Source organism: Enhydra lutris, unplaced genomic scaffold, assembly GCF_002288905.1.
Source record: "Enhydra lutris kenyoni isolate GAN:26980312 unplaced genomic scaffold, ASM228890v2 scaffoldscaffold21, whole genome shotgun sequence".
Taxonomy (NCBI): Eukaryota; Metazoa; Chordata; class Mammalia; order Carnivora; family Mustelidae; genus Enhydra; species Enhydra lutris.
Genome location: NW_019154105.1, coordinates 64,659,632 through 64,680,333, shown reverse-complemented (window position 1 = coordinate 64,680,333; position 20,702 = coordinate 64,659,632). Strand labels below are relative to the sequence as shown.

General features: G+C 49.7%; 1 protein-coding gene across 1 annotated transcript in view; it reads left to right on the top strand.

The window, feature by feature from the left end:
• The window catches only part of LOC111148880 (chromosome unknown C4orf50 homolog), a 44,596-nt gene extending 24,535 nt beyond the window's left edge, over window positions 1–20,061 (top strand). Inside the window, exons 5-10 of the mRNA XM_022505668.1 lie at window positions 645–818; window positions 5,303–5,359; window positions 7,583–7,765; window positions 13,589–13,637; window positions 15,161–15,285; window positions 19,921–20,061. Coding sequence (XP_022361376.1) covers window positions 645–818; window positions 5,303–5,359; window positions 7,583–7,765; window positions 13,589–13,637; window positions 15,161–15,285; window positions 19,921–20,061 — 729 coding nt within the window. The remainder of the gene's footprint in view (window positions 1–644; window positions 819–5,302; window positions 5,360–7,582; window positions 7,766–13,588; window positions 13,638–15,160; window positions 15,286–19,920) is intronic.
• Window positions 20,062–20,702: the final 641 nt, after the last annotated feature.

Genomic DNA, 20,702 nt, shown 5'->3' with positions numbered 1-20,702 from the left:
CCCCAAAAGAGTGAGAGACCATTTTGTACTGATTTAAGAAAAAGCATTTGGGGGAAAATGTACTATCCTCTGCTTTATATAAGTGGAGGATGCTTTAATGTAATAAGCATCTCGTAATTGGATTTGAACCTTAAATTCCATTCATTATACCTTTTTTTAGTAGAGTGGTGACCGAAATCGATGGAGACAGATTCTGGAACGCCCTGCCATTTTGCATATTTTTGAAAAGATGTGCAAAAGATATATATATATCGGAATATATATATATATATATATATATATATATATATATATATATCTGAAAATCACATTCTAGAATGTTATTCTGTGATTCCCCAGACCCTCCCCAACACCCGCCTCCCCGCAAAAAAAAAAACCCGGGATGGGCCACACGCTCACATGTGCTCATGCATACAGGCATAGCAAAAAGACTGGGAAAAAATATGTGGATAATAACAATGATTATTCTGGCTAATAGGGCTTGGGGTGACTTCTGTTCCTTTATTTTCTAAAATTTTTGACTTGAGAAAAAAATGCAAGCCAGAAAAAAAAAAATTAAGAAGGAAAACAGGTCCTTTTATTTGCTAAGGCAAATTACTTAGAAGCTAAGCTAAGCATTTCCATCAGATGGGTGATTTCCACAGCTGCGGGACCCAGAGGCAGACCCCCCGACAGAGGACCTGAGGGTTTGCGTGGGGCAGCTCCAGCACCGGGTGCTGACCCTACAGTGCCAACTCAGAGACCAGACGTCTGCCCACCGCCAGCTGCAGGAGGCACTTGGGGAAGCCGCCCGCCTCCGGGACCAGCTCCAGGGCGAGGTAGGCTGGAGCCCTGCTTCCTTTCCCGCCTGTAAATGAAATGGGCCCACACTCTAGGAAGTTGTGTTTTGTTTTGTTTTGTCTTTTAAGATTTTTAAAATTTATTTGAGAGAGTGAGTGAGCATGAGCGGCGGGAGTGAGAGGGAGAAGCAGACTCCTCGCTGAGGAGGGAGTGGGATGTGGGGCTCGATCTCAGGTCCCTAAGATCGTGACCTCAGCTGACCCGGGCATCCCTCTGGGAAGTTTTGAGGACTTGAATCAGGCCAGATCTCTCCATTCCCAGCAGTTTGGTATTATTTGTGAGATTTCCAAAGTAAAGACCAGTATGGGAAGGAAGTGAGACCTGTAATCCCTCCACAAGCTAACGTCTGCTCCATCTGAAACTAATATACATGGGTTTTTCTAGAAAGTCTAACTGGTTTTCACATCTTACATAATAAAAGCCCTTCCTCTGTAGTAGTGAAGTGAGAGTGATTTTATAAGGGCAGAGAGATCCTTGACGATGTGAAAGGTTCATTACCTTATCTGTGATGATGGAGATAGAAACTTTCATGGTTGATAAAATTACTCAGAACTAAGCACACACACACACACACACACACACACACACAGGACAAGCAGAACTGAGAAATCTGAGTAGGGTTGGTAGATTGTTCCAATATAATTGACACTATAAGGTTGTAATATATTATAATTTTATAAAATGTTCCCCTTAGGGGAAACAGGGCAAAGGATACAAGGGATTTCTTTGTCTTATTTCTTATGACTGCATGTAGATCTATAATTATCTCATTTTTTTTTAAATGCAAAACAACAACAAAAAAAGTCCTTCCTCACTTTGACCCCAACCCCTTCTGAGCACCAGCATTTTTTTTCAACCCTATGTATTCACACTCGGTGAATGTGTGAATGTGTAGACATACATGAAATTATACCACAAAAAATAATCCGCGTCTTGATTTTTTCATTTAAATTTTTTTTAAAAAAGTTTAAAAAGATTTTATTTGTTTGTTTATTTGACAGAAAGAGAGAGAAAGAGATAATAAGAGAGCATGAGTGGGGAAGAGAGGGAGAAGCAGGCTCTCTGCTGAGCAGGGAGCATGACATGGAGCCCCATCTCAGGACCCTGAGATCATGACCTGAGCCAAAAGCAGATGCCTGAGTGAGCCACCCAGGCACCCTGTTGGTTTCCTTATTTAATAGAAAATCTTGGTGCTATTTCCATATTAACATATACAAAGGACCTCATTTAAAAAAAATCCATTATTATTTTTTCGTAAGGCCAAACCATAACTTAATCAATTCTTTGTTTATGGAAATCCACATTGTTTCTGTTTCTTTGCTTTACAAACAAAGCTTAGTGAACGTTTCTCTATCTCTTGACTTGGGATATGTTTCTGCTACATATTCGAAGGGTAAAATTCTAGCAAAGTAATTACTGGGTCAAAGGAGAGGTATGCAATTAACTTTGATACAGAAGGGCAAGTAACCCTCCAAAGTCAGTGCTCATTTATGCTTCTGCCAGGAATAAATGAGTGTATGTGTTCACCCACACTTGTTACCCAGAATGTTATCACTTCCATGTTTTTGACAAGCTGATGGATGAAAAACACACCATCAACATTGTGACGTCATCTCTGGCTCCTTTCCCATGCGTTCTTTGTATAATCAGATACACTATACTTAGAGTTTCATGTCTGTTGCCTCCTAAACCTTGGGCCCAGTATTTTTTTTTTTTTTTTTTGCCTGTGCAGTGATCTATTGGGTGGAAGTGACTTTCATTCACCTGTTGTTGGATCTGTGGTTATTACCATTAATATATATATATTCCTGTTTATATGCAAGAGCTCAGAGAACTGGGATTACTGGCCCAGAGTGGGGTCGAGATGGTTCTTAATCCATATTACAGAAAGCCTTCCCAGTGCTGATACCACTTCCAAAGCCCAGGCAGTGAACAGGGAATGTTCCCTGCTGTTCCCTCCTTGTGTAGCAAGGAAGCTAGTAGGACTTTTTTCTCCTGTCACTGATCTGTGAAGCATATACGTCCATTTGCATATGCAGGAACTTTTTACCATATCTAGTATCTTTTGTAGTCTGTTTTTCATAGTTTTCAATGTTTTTTTCTTTCTGCTCTTCAGTTTGGGTGTTTTTTTCTAACCCATCTTCCAGTGAATACTCTTCAGGAAGTCAGATTTACTCATAAACTCATTATTTTTGTTCTTAATTTTAGGTATTGTGTTTTACAGTCCTAGAATTTCCATTTGGTTCTATTTTTTTAAAGATTGTATTTATTTATTTGAGAAAGGGAGTGAGAGAGAGAAAGCGCAAGCGGGGGCGGGGGGCGGCGGGTAGCAGCAGAGGGAAAGGGAGAAGCCGACTCCCCCCAAGCAGGGAACATGATGTGGGGCTTGATCCCAGGACCCCGAGTTCATGACCTGAGCCAAAGGCAGACGCTTAACCGACTGATCCACCCAGAAGCCCCTCCATTTGGGTCTTTCTAATTTTTATTTTATTTTAGCTGTTTTCCTGTTTTGTTTTGTTTTTGAAAGAGAGAGAGAGCACAAGCAGGAGGAGGGGTGAGGCATAGGGAGAAGGAAAGGGAGAATCAGACTCTTTGTTGAGCACAGAGCCTGACACGGGGCTCAGTCCCTGAGATCTGAGATCAGGACCTGAGCCAAAATCAAGAGTCAGACACTTAACTCACAGGGCCACCCAGGCACTCCCCCTAGACCCTGGCCATTGGGTTCTTTTTTGCTAGCTTTCCATTCTCTGATGAAATTCTTGTCATAGGACAATGGGGCACTTCAACCTTGAGGTCAGTCTTCGATAGCTCTGTTCTCCAGGCCCATCAGCATGGACAGATGCCCCAGATTCTCCACGAGTGCAGGGACCTTCACGCCCTTCTGTGTGGTATTGGCCATCTCAGCAGGCATGAGGTGCTAGCTCTGTGTGCTTTGCTTTGCCTTTCTCCAGTGGCCGATGGTGTTGAGCATCTTTTCACGGGCTTCCTGGTCATGCATCTATCTTCCACTGGACAAACGACCATTCAGTTCTTTTGTCCATTTTGCAACTGGATGGTTTATTTCTTTGTTGTTGAGATGAAGAGTCTGTATATGTTCTAGATACGAGTCCCGTATTAGATACGTGGCTGGCAAATATTTCCTCACATCTGTTGTCTTTTTCATTTTCTTCTCATTCACTTTTTCATTGCAAACGCCCCAGCACACAGGGCGCAGCAACATTCACGCTGTTGCCTAAAACGACGCAGGCGGGAGGTTGACTGCAAGCCTGCCAATGTTACTGAGTGCCTTTTGACTAGAAAACTGTCTGTTTGGAGCTGGCATTTTGCACTTTGAATACATTCCAAAAGGTACGCCAAAAGAGCCGTATAGGAATGTTCATGGAGCCTTGTTTGGAAAGCAAAGAAACAATATACACTTTCATAAAACATGGGTTCAATAGGTCACCTTTCAGCCTCACGCTGAAATAATGTGCCAGATTTTAAGTGGACGTGATCAGTTTGTATGTGTTGGCATAGAAATAACACCTGGACTGTAAATTCAGTGACAAAACTGAGACATAAAACATTTGAATAGTGTCATTTCATATGTATGTATACATATGTCGGCATTCTGGTCGTGAATAGGCAGGGTTGAGACCTGCGTGAGAGATCAGAAGAGGTTGGCAAGAGGAGGAAGGATTTTTATTTGTGTCGCTTTCTTGTTCTGACTACGAAGGGAACAAGAGGCGGAAGGAGAAGGACTTCGAGACCAGCTGTCTTATTCTCTCTTAGGATTTGGTGGGTCAGCAATTCAGACAGGACTTGGCAGGGCAGTTGTGCTCCACCGAGCATCCGTGGGGATGACTCGCTGGCATTCAGCGGGGCGCGGGGCCCGGCTGGAAGGTCCAGAGCTGCTTCACTGACATGCGCACGCCAGACAGTAATAACGGTTCACATTCCGTGAGCATTAAGTGGGCGTTCTAAGCACTTTACAGGAAACGATTCACAGCGTCCTTGCTATAATCCTCACTCATTGGGTAGGTGCTAATATTACCCCCACTTTACAGATGAGAAGACCGAGGCAGATAGAGAAGTGATTTGTACAAGGTCACAGTTCTAGCGAGGGGCTGAGCCAGGATTGGGACCCAGGGTGTTGGGCTCGGATACCAGGAGGTTTAAAAACACGGTACAAGAAAACTCTGGCATTTCTGCAGGGGATATCTGGGAACGCTTCCTGCCTAAATGAAGAGGCAACAGAGGTGGTCCCACAGCCACCGTCTGGCAGAGCTCAGAGCATCCTTCCTCCTCTGGTCTTGCAGAGCCGGGGATGGGAAAGGTCCCTGTGCCTCACTGACAAGCCCATGTGGGAAAAGAGGGGACTAGAGTCAACCTCTCTGAGCCCAGCTCACCTGGGGAGATGCTGGCGGTGTAAACGGTGGTGGGGTGGGGCACAGCCTTCTCACACATGTTGGTTCTCTTTCAGCTTGATGAGCTTCAGAAAAAGCAACACGAGGCCAATTTTGCTGTGGCTCCTTTAAAGGTACTATGTCTGTGAGATCAGTATGAAATGTCTCTTCTAAACAAACAGAGCTCATATTTTCCCCATTCTAGATCTTCAGTCCATCTTTATTATTTTAAAAAAAGCACATACACACACTGGAAAGAAGAGAAATATCACCCCCAAATTCCCATTCAAGTCTAGAGTTTTCGTGTATTTTCTTCCGGTACACTTTACATGTGTCTGAGATCCCACCACATCTGTGGTGTCTGTGTCCTGCTTTTGCTGCCGGAGAATAATCCAGGAGGGCTGTCCTTGTCTGCCCCAAGCCCTGAATCAGCTGTTCGTGCTGGAGAACGAAACACCAGATCTGCAGTTCATAAAGCTGCCGGAGCCCTTGCTCCATGGTCAGGTCCGTCTGTCCGTCCTCCCCTCTCCCACCCGCTTTTGCATTCTTGTATATAAATATCGTGATGCACACATTTTTTTAGAAGGGTTTTCCCCACAGAGCCAGACATGTCTTTAGGACAGATTCCCAGAAGTAGCCCTCATGGCCCAAATGTTCTTTGCCATTCGGATGTGTCATTTGCTGGAAACCTTCGATATGGCACCCGAATTTGGGAAGTGGACCTGGAGGGCCTGCCCTTTTCTGTCCAGTCTCTGGGTCGGGTACAGAGGGGGTCCGGGCCCCCACTGACTCACCAGCCCCACCCATGCTGGGTCCTTGGTTTCCTTAGATGTTAACGCAGAAATGTGAGCCACGCCATCCTTCAAGCCCTTCTCCCTCCCAGCGCTCCCACATCTGTCAGAGGCTCGGGTCTATGGTTGTGATGTGGCGTGACGGTCATTCCCACTCAAAGCTTGTTCTGACACCCTGTGGATGTCAGCAGTGGAAACGCCAACCCTAACGCCCTATGAAAATGTGAAGCTTCCACGCTCCGCCCTCTTTTTTTTTTTTTAATCATTTCCTTATACCTTTTACTTAAAAAAAGACCATAATCCCTTGTAAACTACAAAGGCTGCCATATGCCAGGGACTCCACACAGTTTATTTTAAGGTCTATGAGCAACATGATAGGAAAGGGGCACATGAGCCCACTTTACAGATGGGGAAAACTGAGGCTCACAAGGGAAGTGACCTGCCCATAGTCACACAGAGCTACTTGGTAGCAGAGCCATGATTTGCATGCAGTTCTGTCTGATGCCAAAGGCTCCCCTCAGCCACATGGTCCCTCCCATGCAGTTCTGTCTGATGCCAAAGGCTCCCCTCAGCCACATGGTCCCTCCCAAAAGAGCCCAGTAAAGTCACTGTCACCACGAACAAGGCCTTGTAGGGGGAGCTGCAGTTACTATGTTCAGCTGATGCAGGCCAAATGCATGAGACCCTGATGTTTTGGGGTGGTGTGATCCAGGGGACCTGGGGAGCCCCACCCAAGGGTGCTGAGAACCCCAGCCTCCAAGTCAGGCCCCCTCCTGCCCTGCCTTCTTGCCAGTATGGGGTGCCTAAAGACCGCTGCCTGGGGGATGTGCCCAAGCCTCAGGGCAGGAAGTCCTGGCAGGAAAGCATCATCACCTCCTCTTCTGATGGAGCAGAGCGCACACCAGAAGGGACAGAGACTCACCTGGGGCCAGCCTTGAATGACAAGAGGCTGTCACCCCCTCCAGACATGCACAGATGTGGGAGGTCATTTCATGGTGGGAGGGTCACTCACTCATACCATCCATGTAATAAATCCTTCCCAAGGGCCATGCTGTCCCCAGTGATGGCCCAGGGATCCAGGGCAGTGTGACCCCTGACCTCGAGGAGCTCCCAAGCTACGTAGGAGACAGACCCACAAGTATAATATCAACTGTTGGGATAGAAGGAGCAGGGAGCCAGGCAGAGAGGGACACCAGCCGCTTCTATCCTGGTGCCCTAAATGATGCCCATCGTACAGATGAGCAAGTCAAGGTCTAGAGAGAAGCTTGGTCACAGCTGGTCAGTTAGTGGCAGAGTCCACACTCTTGACCCCCTGATCCTGAACTCCATATCCAGAGAGCAGTGGGGAGCCCCAGGGGGCGCAGCAGTGTGGTGACTTTTTTCAAAGCAGGTTCTGGCTTGTGGGCACAGGAGGAATTGCAGGGAGGGGGTTGAGCCCAGGCTGTGCTGGGGAATGCAGAGCAGGAATGTGATGCCCCAAGCCCAGCCCAGCCCAGCGGCTCAGACCCGGATGGTGTCCTGCATTGGTGGACCTACCTGGCTACGTCTCCACTCCCACCCTCCCAGGCCAAGCTGGCTTCCCTGGTCCAGAAGTGCCGGGAGAGGAACTGCCTGATCACACACCTGCTTCGGGAGCTGCGCAGACACGGGCTGGAGGACCAGCTGCTTTCTGAGATGGCACAGAGCATGGTGGACGACGTGGCACTGGCCGAGTATGCAGCCACCTTCCCGGCTTCGGGGCTCCCAGAGGTAGTTCCACAGACACCGCTGTCCCTCTTCTGGTGGGAGCTGTGGGGCCATGAGCTTCCTGCCCACCTGCCTGAGCTGAACTGTTCCTCCTTCCCTCTGCCCACTGACCCCACCCAGAACGCACCCAAGACTCCTGCTCCGTGATGGCACCCGTGCTCCCAGTGGGTGCAGGAGGCTGATCTGGGTGTCCTTACCCTTAAAGGCCTCACAGCCCCTGGCGGGGGGACAGACACACAAACAGCGTCAGTTCAGGGTCCTGCATGCACTGGGCTGTTTCTTCCACCAGGTGGTGCTTTCATGTGTGCCCCAGGGCCTTAGCACTCACCACTTACCCCGGCAGGATTCTGGTCTGTCCCGCAGCCTTCAAGACACAGCTCAAGCGTGACCTTGTCCAGGGAGCCTTCCCTGGGTCCCGCTGAACACAGAGGTTGCCACATCCTCTTCCCTCCGTGGCACGTCAGAGGGAGTTTCCTCTGCTGTTGTAGGAGCTTTGCCAGCTCTTCGTCAGCAACTTCATAACCATCTCTGGCTCCGTAGTGTCTGGCCCAGAGAAGCTGCTCAGGGAATACTTGTTACATGAATGAAATCAGGAGCTAACTGAATGAGGATCTCCTTTCCTAATCGCCATCTGAAGAGGAAATTGAGGTTCAGAAAGGTTGGAAGGCTCGCTCAAGGTCATGCTGCCCCCAGGCAGTGTGGATGGTCATTGATGCCAGTTCTCACCCAGGTCTGGCCCTGAACAGCAGCACCTGGGGTCTCTGTGCCTGGTACAGTGGGTGCTCAGCTGAGGCTGTCCCCCATCCCCCTCATATACAGGCAGGCACACAACCTCATTCCTGGGGGCCAGCGAGCAACACCCCCAACAAACGCAGCTCCTGCTGTAGACATAGTCGGCCCTGATTTCCACGCTCCCCCTAGGCAACTTAACCAACTCTGTTCCTCCACTTCTTGGCCCTTCCCAGCCCAGCTCTGCAAGTCCCACCTTCTCTGTCCCTTCCGTTCGCCCCGCAGCCGTCAGAGGCCCCCTCGTCCCAGCCAGCCACCGTACAGCCCAGGAAGTAAAGTCCTGGAGACTCAGGGCCACATGGTGACTTGGTTCAGAGCCAGAATTTGAGTCCAGAGTCCCAGACTCCCAGTCCAGTGCTCATCTCTTTGCACAGATGCTCAAGTCTCTTCAGAGCCAGCATAGGGCTGAGGAAAGAAGTCAGCGGCTTGTTGAGATGCTTGGCACAGTCTCTGTGTTGACCAAAGCAGGAGGAAAAGCAGAGTTCCAGGGTGTGGGATGTAGTAGGTGTCATATGCGAGGGCCAGCTGGCTATGTGCTGAGGGACCTCATAGTGGTGGGAGCCCCACCCTCCAAGGGCTGCTTTGAAACTTAGAACTGAAATGTTCTCTGGGATCGGATAGGCTGACTTACAATGACCAAATTCATAGAGACTGATGTATAAACCTGACCACTAATTTATCAGTTTCCTGTGAGAACTAGAACCATATGCAGGCTGATGTACTGGATGGATGGATGGATGAAAAAAAATGTCAGCATGTATTTCTTCCCTGAAATGGTGGAGTTGTCTGGAATTTCATTCATTCATTCCTCTGTTCATTTGTTAGTTATTAAATGTTTACAATCAGAATCTCCTTCTGGAGACTGGGATGAGAACAAGGAGAATTAATGGTACCATCAGCCTGTGTCATTCATTTCCTGTAAGGATGTGCTCCTAGGGCCTGGACATGCCTCCCGCTGGGCCAGGGTGTCTCCCCGAGACCTGTTGAAAGCCATGGCTAGTTAGAAGATTCTACTGTTCTGAGGTGGCTTTGAATCTGCCCTGATTCATTTTGCGTTACTTTACAATTCCGCTCTCCAAGAACACACCTCATTTTCATGATTGGGTGGGGTAGTGGGGTGCCTCACTGTTTCGTGTGCAGACCACAAAATCCACAGATACCTAGCACCCGCTGCCATGCCTCAGGCCTGGTGCCAAGTGCTGGGCAGAAATGGTGAAGCAGGCAGACCATTACATGCTCTGAGCCTCAGTTTTGCCTTCTGTAAAATGGGAACAGTACAGCCTATGTGCCAGAGTTGACCTGAAGACAGATAATCTGTTAAACACCCCATGCAGGGGATCCCACTGGGTAGGAACCTGGTCCTTGTGTGGGCAGCTGTCAAGAGGGCACGCCCTGGAGTCAGGGAGCTCCACCACTGCCTAGCTGTATGGCCTTGGTGGGGGAACGCTTACGTGTACCCCTTACGGTGCGTGGGCACTTTCCCCCGTGCTTTATGGAGCTCACTCAGGAGGTCCTCCTGCAGGGAAGGAGGCTCATTGTCCCTTCCCCAGTTAGGAAAACTGAGGCTCAGAGGTTCTAAGTCTGGCTCAAAGACACACATCTCTGGGTAGTTTTCTAGCTTGGGCTTCTCGGTGTGAAGCAGCTTGGCTGAGCTGAGCTGGCATTTGACCCCAGCAGGGGGCTTCTGGGCCCAACCACTGCAGTGACGAGCCTGTGGGAAGGGCAGGGTAGTGGGTGCAGAAGCGCTATTGGGGGTCTGGGCCACAGCTTGGGGTTGGGCTCATCCCATGTCCTCAAGGAATTAGTCCCTCGTGTTGCTGGATGGCCAACCCCCAGGGTGCAGCCTCTAGGCAGTGACGTGTCTAAGAACCCAAGGGTGGTGCTCCAGGCTGGCTGTGGGTGCTGGGCGCTGAGGGGAGCAGGAGTGGGAGACTGGAGTGGGTGGGAGGTCACCTGCACTTCATTTCTGAGTGAGCGCGGAGCCAGCGTTGGTGTCGGAGCAAGGTCCCTGTGCTTCTGGACGGCAGATGCTACAGGCACGTGGGCTGGGCTGAGCTGTGGGTGCCACGCAGGCTGTGCACGTGGCAGCTCATTTAGTTCAACAGCCGGTGACTTGGGCCGTGAGAACTGAGGGCCAGGCAGCTGAGCAGAGCCTTGTGTCGGGGGGGGCACCGAGGCCCTTGAGGGGGTGGTAGCCGTTCCTCCTGCTGGGCAGCTGGGCAGGAGGTGGGCTTTGCAGACACCAACTCTCATTTCAGAGAACACAGGTGGAATTCCCGATGTTGGTTGTGGACCCTGCCTTGCAGCCTGGGAGCCCTGCCCAGCTGGCTGGGGAGTCATGGGTGGGCTCAGGGGGATTTACCAGAGCAGAGGGAGCACTGAGGCTGGGCAGCGGGGCTGTCTGATGTGCCAGGGGTGGCCTTGTGGAAACATCCCTGGGAGGGGCTGGACCCTGGAGACTCAGGTTGTCTGGCCCCTGCCCGGGGAAGGAGACCCACCCTGACCCCAGATGTCCAAGGGAGGTTGGGCTGCTTTATTCACTGGGCATGGTGATGAGAGCCGAGACTCAGTCCTCCCTGGCACTAGCATGTTCTATGGATTAGCTCACTTCATCCTCTCAAAGCCTGCTTTATCAGTGAGGAACCAAGGCCCAAGGCAGTCAAAGAGCTGGGCAGGGTCACACGTGGGGCCAGCAGGCTGGGGTTCATTGCTATGTCTGTCTACTCTCCTGCTCTTGGAGGAGGGGCTCACACCTGCAGCAGGTCCCTCAGGTCAGTATGTACCACCTGTCGAGTTGATTTCTTCACCCTGGTGGGGCGGTGATGGATGGGAAGCCTTGGCCCTCTGAGCACCTGTGCCTTTTCCTCGGGGCTGTGTGTAAGTCGCAGTCAACTCGGGCAGCTATAACAGAATCTGATAGGTGGGGGCTCTCGCAGTTTTGGAGCCTGGAATTCGGAGCTGAAAGTGCAGGCGTGGACAGGGGCTAGTCGGGGGGTGGGGGGCGTCATCTGGACTGCAGCCTCAGGAAGATGGAGGTCACCGGCGCAAGGGAGCTGCTCGTTTCCCTTCCTCTTGTCCTGCTCATTCCTCTTCCCTCCATCTTCTGGAAGAAGCTTGCTTTCCTCTGGGTATTGTCAACGAGCTCTATATATGGGCCTTCAGAAATGGATGTCGCCTTAAAAAGAAGCAGTGAGACTTGGAGTCCTAAACTCCCCTAATTCATTAAATCAATGACCCCAGGCCTGGGCCTCCAAGGATCCAGGCAATTATTTTCTCTTTAGCTTTTGCTTTTTATGAAGTTTAGAACATTCCCCCAAAAGTTTTCATGGAGAGAGAGGCAGGGGGAATGGAGCATGTAGGGTGAATCTTTGTACCCTGAGTGGGGCGGGTGAGTGGAAGATTCAGTAGCCATCCATTCTCACTGTATTCTGACAAAACCCCACACAGGGCATAGTAGTGTGTCCATTCTACAGATGGACACAGCAAGGCTCTGGAGTTCCACTAACTTGGCCAAGACCATGGGCTTGGTAAGAGGCAGAACCAGGATTCAGCCTGAGAGTGCCTGGCTCTCAGCCTCCCCGGGCTGGTGGGAAACACGAGGAGTGGGGAGCAGGGGAGGGTCTTTAGAACCCTGATCACATGCTGAATACAGTGCCACCTGGAAGCCAGTGGGACAGGTCTGAGGCTGCTCTGGATATGAAGGTCAAGGAAACCTCATTCTCATGTTGAAGGAGTTTACATCAAACGAGACACACTCTAAAACTGGGAGCAAGGAGAAGCATACATTTGGAGCACTGGCAGTGAGCAGAGGAGAGACACTTGATGGAGAAGAGGCTTCCTGGAGGAGGAGACACACACGTCAGGCTTGGAAGGATATAGAGGGTTTGGGATAGTTGGAAGGACAGAGTGAAAGCACTTGAGGCCTGGAGACCTGCATGCAGGAGGGCACAGAGGTGTGAACAGTGAAGGTGCTGGAAGACACAGTGTTTCCAGGGGTGTAAGTGCCAAGCGCTAAGAGGAGACAGCGAGCGTGCACAGTACAGAAGACTCCAGTAAGTGTGGTGTGGGTTATGGTCCAGCCATAGTCTCTGCCCTTGGGCATTAGTCGCTGGACTCATCAATCCCCCTTAGAGGGGACAAATGGCCCAGTTGTCACAGCACAGCACATGGAGGGGCCAGTGGCTGAACTCTGCCAGCTGGAGTCAGGGAAGCCTTCATAAAGCAGGGGACATTAGAATGAGGTCGTGACACTCACATAGAAGGTCACCAAAGAAAGAGAGGGAGAGAGAGAGCAAGCGCTGGGGTCCTCAGGCCGGGGCCCAGCCTATGTGACTGCTTGGTGGACACAGTATTGGGGGAAAGAAGGTATCCCAATGACACAGCATGCAGGGCCCCTGGTTCACCAGAAACAGCCAGAAGGAGGCACGCTCTGGGCTGCTGGTCTGAAATCTGACCCACCTTGAAGGCCAGCACTGATCTTGTTGAACCAGTCGGGTTGCCAGGCCAACCAGGCAAGCTGCTATTGCCACCTCACCTCTTATCAGCCCCGTGTGGTCATGGGATCCAGGAGGGTCACCACTCAGTCGATGGGGTGGTGCAGGGACTCAGGTTCAAGCCTGACCTGAATTTCTGGGCGCCTGAGCCTGGGATCCCAAGGGGTAGCTCAGCAATCAGTTTGTGCAAGGTGTTGGCGGGACCTCTTGGAGAAAGAGCATTTTTCTTGGAAACTCTGCCATCCAGCTGCCCTCCATTTTTCCATTTTCAACAGCAGTTTCTAAAACACATTAATCACAGTCTCTGTTTGGAGAATTAATTCGGGTATAGGAAATGCAATCGTTTTCCTGCACCTGTATTCCTTTAGCGCGAATCCTCCTCCTTTGTGGGTCACAGGGAGAGGAGGGACGGGTGGATCTGGCCAGACAATGTGTTTTCTGCAGGGAGGGGTGAGTGGCCTGCTTCATTCCAGTCACGGCCACCTGCGTGAGGCTTTTTCTCCTGAGCCGTTCAGAATAACTGCTGAGATGTCTTTTCTTCCAGTCCAGCCACCAACCGGATGTTGAGCCCGAGAAGGCAGCTGCTGTAAGAGGTCAGTGCGATATTCAGTTAGGAATATCTGTGTGCTCTGACACGGTCCAAGTCAGCAGGACGATCTGACAGGTGGGCCAGGGTCCAGTATGGACCCTGAAGAATGGGAGCCCGCTTTCTCCCCCCTCTCCTTCCCCACTTGGCCCTGCGTTCTCACTTCATGATATAAGCGGAACACAGGAGGAAAAATACCACCTCTGCAGAAGTGGCCCAGTTCCTCAGCCCTGTAGTTTCACTCCTGGAAATTCATCCTAAGTGAATAATTCTCTGTGTGGAAAAGCTCAGTGGACAGGTGTATTCATGCCGGCGCGTTTCTAATAATGAAAAACTGGTGGTGGTCAGGGGAGGGGTTCTCCAGCATTGTTAATTAGCCCGTAGACTCTGCAAAATATTGATCACTAAAATCATGCCACTAAGCACCGTGTGATACCATAGAAATGATGATATTCTCCATATTTTTAAAAGGTAGGGAGTGGAATGTTTGGGATGGTTACATGGATAAAGCTGGATAAGCACATCTTACAGGCTTATGAGTGGATGATTGGCAACTTACATTAGCAGATAAATTCTAATGGTGGTTACTTAGAAAGATGGTAACAGGGTGATTGCTTGTGTTCTGTTATTTTTATTATGAAAAGGGAAATTAAGATGCTACCTGGGGAAGGCAGAATTTCCCTGGTTAAGTGCAGTGTGCTCTCAGTGTGGGGGAAGGGAGGCCGTCAAAGGATTTAAGTTTATGTTCATATCAGGGGCTCAATAGAAACTAGGAGAAAGTCTGGATGGTGTTGACTTTAGGCAGCTGCTCACCTAGCAATTCCCTTACTGTACTTACAGCTGTGTAATCTTGGATGAGTTAATTAAGCTCTCTGAGCCCCAGAGTCTTATCTTCTAAAGAAGGATGATAGGGCCTTTCTCAGGACTGTCTAGGGCCTGATCCAAAAAGAGAGATCTTTTCTCTGTCTTTGTCTGGTCAGGCTGGGCCTGTCCTCCTGTACCTTCCCTTCCTATCCTTGCAGTCTGAGTGGACATCTCTTTTCACAGCTGGAAGGACATAAATTCCATTTGGTCCTGTATCTGCCACTATTTTACACCAGTGTCCTTCCTTTTCTGGGCTCAGCTTCCTCACCTTTAAAAGAAGGAGATTTGATAGATTGATTGGGTTACCTGTGCATTCAGCATTTCTGGAAGGCTGCCATGTACCAGACCCCCACTAGGTGTTGCAGGGTTCACAAAGGTGGGTCGGCTTGCAGAGGTGGTGGTCCCTGTGTTGGATGAGCTGACAGCTGGGAGGGAAAGCTGAGACAGGCAGTCAATTTTCTAGGATACCCATGACCATGGTGGGACCATCAGAGGGGTATTGATGAAGCATGTGAGGGTTTGAGGAAACGCGAGAGGGCCTCTGCCATGGGATTTGGGGACCTGGGAATGACAGAGACTGGGAAAGGTTATTCCAAGGCTCAGGGACTTGTTGACTTTTAGAATAGATTTCTGGATTGAGGCTTAATTGAGAATACTCTCTTCTAGCTCAGAAATACCACCTGAATCCCAAAATGGACAGTGTCCTCATCCAAAGACCTCTGCATTCAGAGTCCTGGCCTGTTCCCAAGGCTGAGTGGCCAGCACAGACAGCTCGACTGCATTCTCTGAAGGTGAGAGCACATCAGTCATCCAATTTCTTAGATCAGCTTTTTTATTAAAAATATAACACACATATGGAAAAGGACTCAACTTGTAAGTATACAGATCAATGAACTATCATGGAGTAATACCCAAAAAGCCATCATGTGGTTGAAAGCTGGAAAATGCGCAGCTCCACAGAGAGAGACCCCTTGGTCTCCCCTCCCAGTCTCTGTCTATTGTTTCTTTTTTAATTTGTGGGTTTGGTCAACTCCTGTGTTCTGTGCCTGGTTATTTTTCATCGAGTGCTGGACATCATGTATGAAAAATTAAAGACATCATTTGAGGTTCTGCTTGATACTGTCTTCCTCCAGAAAAGATTTCCTTTTGTTTGTGACAGGTGTGATGCCAGGACAGAGACCATTCCTCATGTCACAACTGGTTCAGAGATGAGTTTCAGAATTTGCGAGGTCTGCTTTCCTTCCTGTTCACTCTTACTCCTTGAGCATAGCCTTTTGGGGGTCCCGACCAGAAGCCTGTAGTGTTTATCAGCATCTTTCATCCTTGGCCCTTGTCAGTCCCATGAGGCTCTCAAAAGCTCCACTTAGCCTTCTGCCTCTCAGCTACCAGCTCTGCCCTCACCTGGAGGGAAATACAGCCTCCACGGCTATGCCCCCTACTCCTGGCTTGTCTCCTTGTTTTCCATTTTAGTCCCCCAGGTCCTGACCATCTTGGTAGCTCTTGAATGGTTTAAATAGATGCTGAGTTATAGTCCATCCTGCTTTTCCAGTACTTACTGGAATTTCAGTCCAAAATGTCTTAACCAGTTCTAGCCAGAGGAGCCCTCTCTTCCCAGAGAAAACGTATTTTAGTTGTGAGGTGTGGAGTCTGACAGGCCTGAGTTCAAATCCCAGCTGTTGTTTGGTGTGATGGTGGGCGGATTACTTAACGAGTCTGTGTTGCCGCCTCCTCGTCTGTAACATGAGGGTAATACGCCTACTGCTAGTATGAGCACAAAATCAGGGAAGCAGAGCGGAATATGTGTCTGAACAAGAGAGATGCTCAAAAGGAAAGAAAAAAACACCAGCCATGACTCAGGAGGCAACCAATCTTATTCTTAGCATTTTATCTCAGCCTATTATTGGTTTCCTTCTACCGGCCCTTCCTATGGCTTTTCTCCTGCCTCCATGATATTATTAATTTTTTTGTCTAAAACCTGGAGAGAAGGACACCTGGGTGGTTCAGTCAGTGAAGCATCTGCCTTTGACTCAGGTCTTGATCTCAGGGTCCTGGGATGGAGCCCCGCTCTCTGCTCAGTGGGGAGTCTGCTTCTCACTCTCCCTCTGCCCCTTCCCCAAACTTGTGCTTTCTCTCTCTCAAGTAAGTAAAACCTTTTTTTAAAAAAAGATTTTATTTATTTATTTGTCAGAGAGAGATAGAGGCAGACAGAGGGAGAAGCAGGCTCCCAACTGAGCAAGGAGCTCAATGCCGGACTCAATCCCAAGACCCTGGGATCATGACCTGAGCCGAAAGCAGATGCTTAACTGACTGTGCCACCCAGGCATCCCAATAAATAAAACCTTTAAAAAAATAAAAATAAAACCTGGAGACAGTATTTCTCTCGGAATTGTTGAGACAGTTCAGCGAAATCGTGCACACTGTTCTGCTCGCTGTTCTGCTGGGTGTAAGAAGAGCATTCAATAAATGCTAGCTACTGTTACTGACCTTCTTCTTAAACCTTTTCTTTCTTTTTTCTTTTTTCTGACTGGTGACTTTCATTTTAAATTCCTCATCTACAGGTTTATTACCTAGGATGAAAACTTTCTTCCAGCTCTGGTCTTTTTCTCGGAAAATTACTCTGACTTTTGATCTTTGGCCTGGCTTGTCCCAAGCAGGTGGGAGACATTCTAGACAAAGGGAACAGTGCCCACCAAGATAGAGAGGTTGGGGGAACTGTGAGCCATTAAATGTGGCTGCAGCACAAAGTAAGGCATAGAGAGGAGTCTAGGAGAACCCAGTGATGATGTGGATGAGAACAACGATGGGAAAGAAAACCCCCACTCTTGTCTCTTTAATGCTTGCTTACTATGTACTATGAATGCACTGGCTTTGCCAGTCCTCATAAGGGGCATACAAAATAGGAATCCGCATTAGCCCCCTTTACCTTTGAGAAAAGGTGAGGAGCAGAGGGGGTAAACAGCTCACCCCAGGACACACAGTTAGCAAGTGGCAGATCTGAGGTCCTATCCAGGCAGCTGGTTCTGGAGCTGGTGGGACCAGATCGAGTGGGGTCTTCCCTGGGAAGATGGGAGCAGTCCCTCCTGCCCCCAGTGCAGCCCAGTCTGGAGTTCAGTGTGAGGAGAAACCCCTCCAAGGTGTGCTCTAGGTGGTGCTGGCCGGAGACCGACAGCGGTCCTCTTAAGGAAGTAGTCAGAGCAGAAATGGGGTGAATGAATGGGCGAAAATCATGCCTCAACACTCGCATGGTTCCAGGAGTCTCCATTGTTCTTTGACTTTCTTCAAAGTCATCACCACACACTTGGGATGCCACTGGATGAAAACCCTTCCTTGGTTGGACAGAATTTCAAGCCCACAGGACATTTTTATGCCTTTGCTTTGAGTTGACAGAATGTCGATGGTGACATTTCTGTTCCCATGCTTTACCCAGCACCTGACCATGGTGAGCCTTCATGAATAATTGGAGAAAGGGGCTGGGTGGCTCTTTCTCTGGAGGGTCACACAGGCCCCTCGCCCTCACCCCCAGCACTACATTGTCACCTCCCACACCCCCAGTTCAGGCGTGGTTCTGCTCAGTTGTAAAGGACATCGAGGAACGGAGCCCTCTGCCTTGCAGAGAAGCAGATTGCAAGCCGTGGATATGGGCTGGCTCCGGGTAAGAGCTTCCTGTGGGGGGAAATGCATTTGTTAGGTAATTAAACTGGGGGATCAGTGACCTGTCAGCAAAATGAGGTCATTTTTGAAGGACACTAACTAAATTTATCACATGTCAAGATTCTATTATTTTATGGTTGAGCTCAAATCCAAGAAAAAAAAAGCAGCGAGGAACCTAAAATTACACAAAAATATCCCGAGAAGGCTGGTAAACCTTTGGCGATTGAAGAAATATTTGTCCCTATGTCACATCACCGTGATCCTGTCACTTGGCCACTGAAGACCCTTCAGCCATCCTGTGTTTAGCAGCAGACTGTAGTGGTGAACAGTGTGGGCTGTGAACAGTGTGGGCTTGGGAGACACCCTGTGGCTTGGGCTCCAGTACTGATTTTTGTCTCCTATTGACTGTGTGGCCCTAGCAAGTCACTTAACCTCTCTGGGCCTCTGTTTCTTCATCTGTGTAATGGGATAATAATATTAGTTACTTCTCTGGGTTCAAGACTGAATGAATCAATACATATATGTTGCTCAGCATGATACCTGGCTCATCGCGGGAGCTTGGTAAATGTTCACCATTGTAGATTGAGCCGTATGAAATATTATATGCCCCTTTCCTACAAAATCTGCGTTTTCATAAGGTCTAAACTATTCTTATTATGATGACAAGTCCAGATTCCTTAAGTCTCTGTTTGCATTCCATGTGTGCATTACTCCACATGGAATGACCCTCGGTTTTTAACACTTCAGAATCCTGCTCCTTCCCTCAAAGTCTGGCTCAGATACCACCTCCTCCAGGAAGGCTTCCTACTTCTCAGTGTGCAGTGGGTGCCTGTCTCCTGGGGGAAGCTCCCCTGGCAGCCGTGTGGGCTGCTCTTCCGGGTCTGTCTCTACAGAGGACCTGCCTGGAAGTCTCTCTGCTTGCCCCTCCAGGTGGGGAGCGCTGTGGGGGAAGGGCTGGTTCAGGCAGGGCCCACAGAGCGGTGCTCAGTGACCCTCACCCCCTCTCCTTTCTTGCTTTGCCTTTCTCTCAGCCAGCTTCCGTGGGTGATGCTGAGAGGGCGCTGAGCATGCACCATGGCCCACTGGTCACTGCTCCCCGCCTTGGGGTCACTGGAGAAGTTTGCTCCATTCTGCCTGTCTGACCAGTGAGGCACAGACCCACGAGTCTGTCTGCTGGAGGACTGAGCAAGGATGGAAGTAGGACTTGTACTGCTGAGCACGGGGGTCCTTCCTTCCTGTCATTTGCAAGGATGGCATGTGATAAAGATGATGCTGGGCATGAAGGGCTGAGAAGCTGCTGGGGGAGCTCCAGGAAGTATGAGGTTTTGAGGTCGGGTGGCTTGGGTTTGGGCATTGAGCCAGTCATGCCAAAGCTACGTAGATGAGGTCGGCATCTCGTTGATGCTAATTTCCTTCTGATGGGATGGTCACCCTCTCTCGATCCTGCGAACCAGAAACCGTAGAACAGACACCTGCTCTATGGGGACAGCCATAAGCGATTGTCTTGGCAGACGCCTGCTGGATGACATAGTGGGAGCCGCCCCCCAGCCCTGGGCTCCTCCCCCGTGGCACCATGAAGATGTGGTGTGCCTCGTTGAACTGTCATGGAAAGAAGTGAGAGATGCAGGAGGAGCCCTAGTGGGAGGCACAGAAAGTGACCTATAATGTTCCTATCATTGCCCTCTCTTCCCTGGATGAATGTGGGATCGGGGGCTTTTATGAACACGTAGAGACCATTTCATTCTGCTCTTGCCTCCAGCTGCCCCTGCCCTCAGGGTGGACGCCTGCTCCTGGAGTGTGCCTGGCTGCAGACCCTGCCGAGCCAGCGCTCCCCTCACAGTGCCTGCAGGAAGAAGGTGGACCGTCCTGTCTTGTCCCCCAAAATGATGGACTCCCACCACCCTCTGAGCTCCTGAGTCCTGCGAGGATCCTGGCTTTCCACAAAGAGCTTCGGCAAAGCATTTGCAGCAATTCCCAGGTCCATAAATCACCTCTGGAGTTATAAATTTAATAGAACTACTCACGCTCTGGGGCCTTTTCATAGACTCCATAAATATTTGAAGCCGAACCTTCAGACACTGCTTTAAGAAATTGGTAGCAATCAAAACCCTCATTCAGTGGCAAGTGGTTTTGCCTTTGGCTCGGGGGGTCTGTTGGTTGTCAGAGCTTGGAGAAATACTGGACTGTGCTCGCACATTCTGAGGGCTCTGGCTTGGGCTAATGTCAAGGCAACAAAAGAGAATATTTACTGTACCCAAACCTATTGAATGATGGGTCCGATGGTTCTCCACTGGGCATGATTTTCCCCAAAGAGGGAAAAATTTGGCAACGTCCAGAGACATTTTTTGTTGTCCTAATGGAGAGGTGCTCCTGGTTTCTAGTGGACAGAGGCCAGGGATGGTGTCACAAGTCCCACGATACACAAGACAGTATCCTACAACAGAGATTGTCCCACCCAGTGTCAATAGTGCCGGGGTTGGGAAGCCCCGGACTGGTCCCATAGCTCCTAACATTGCCAGCCATAGAGAACAGCCCTCATGCCCTACCCCCATTGTTT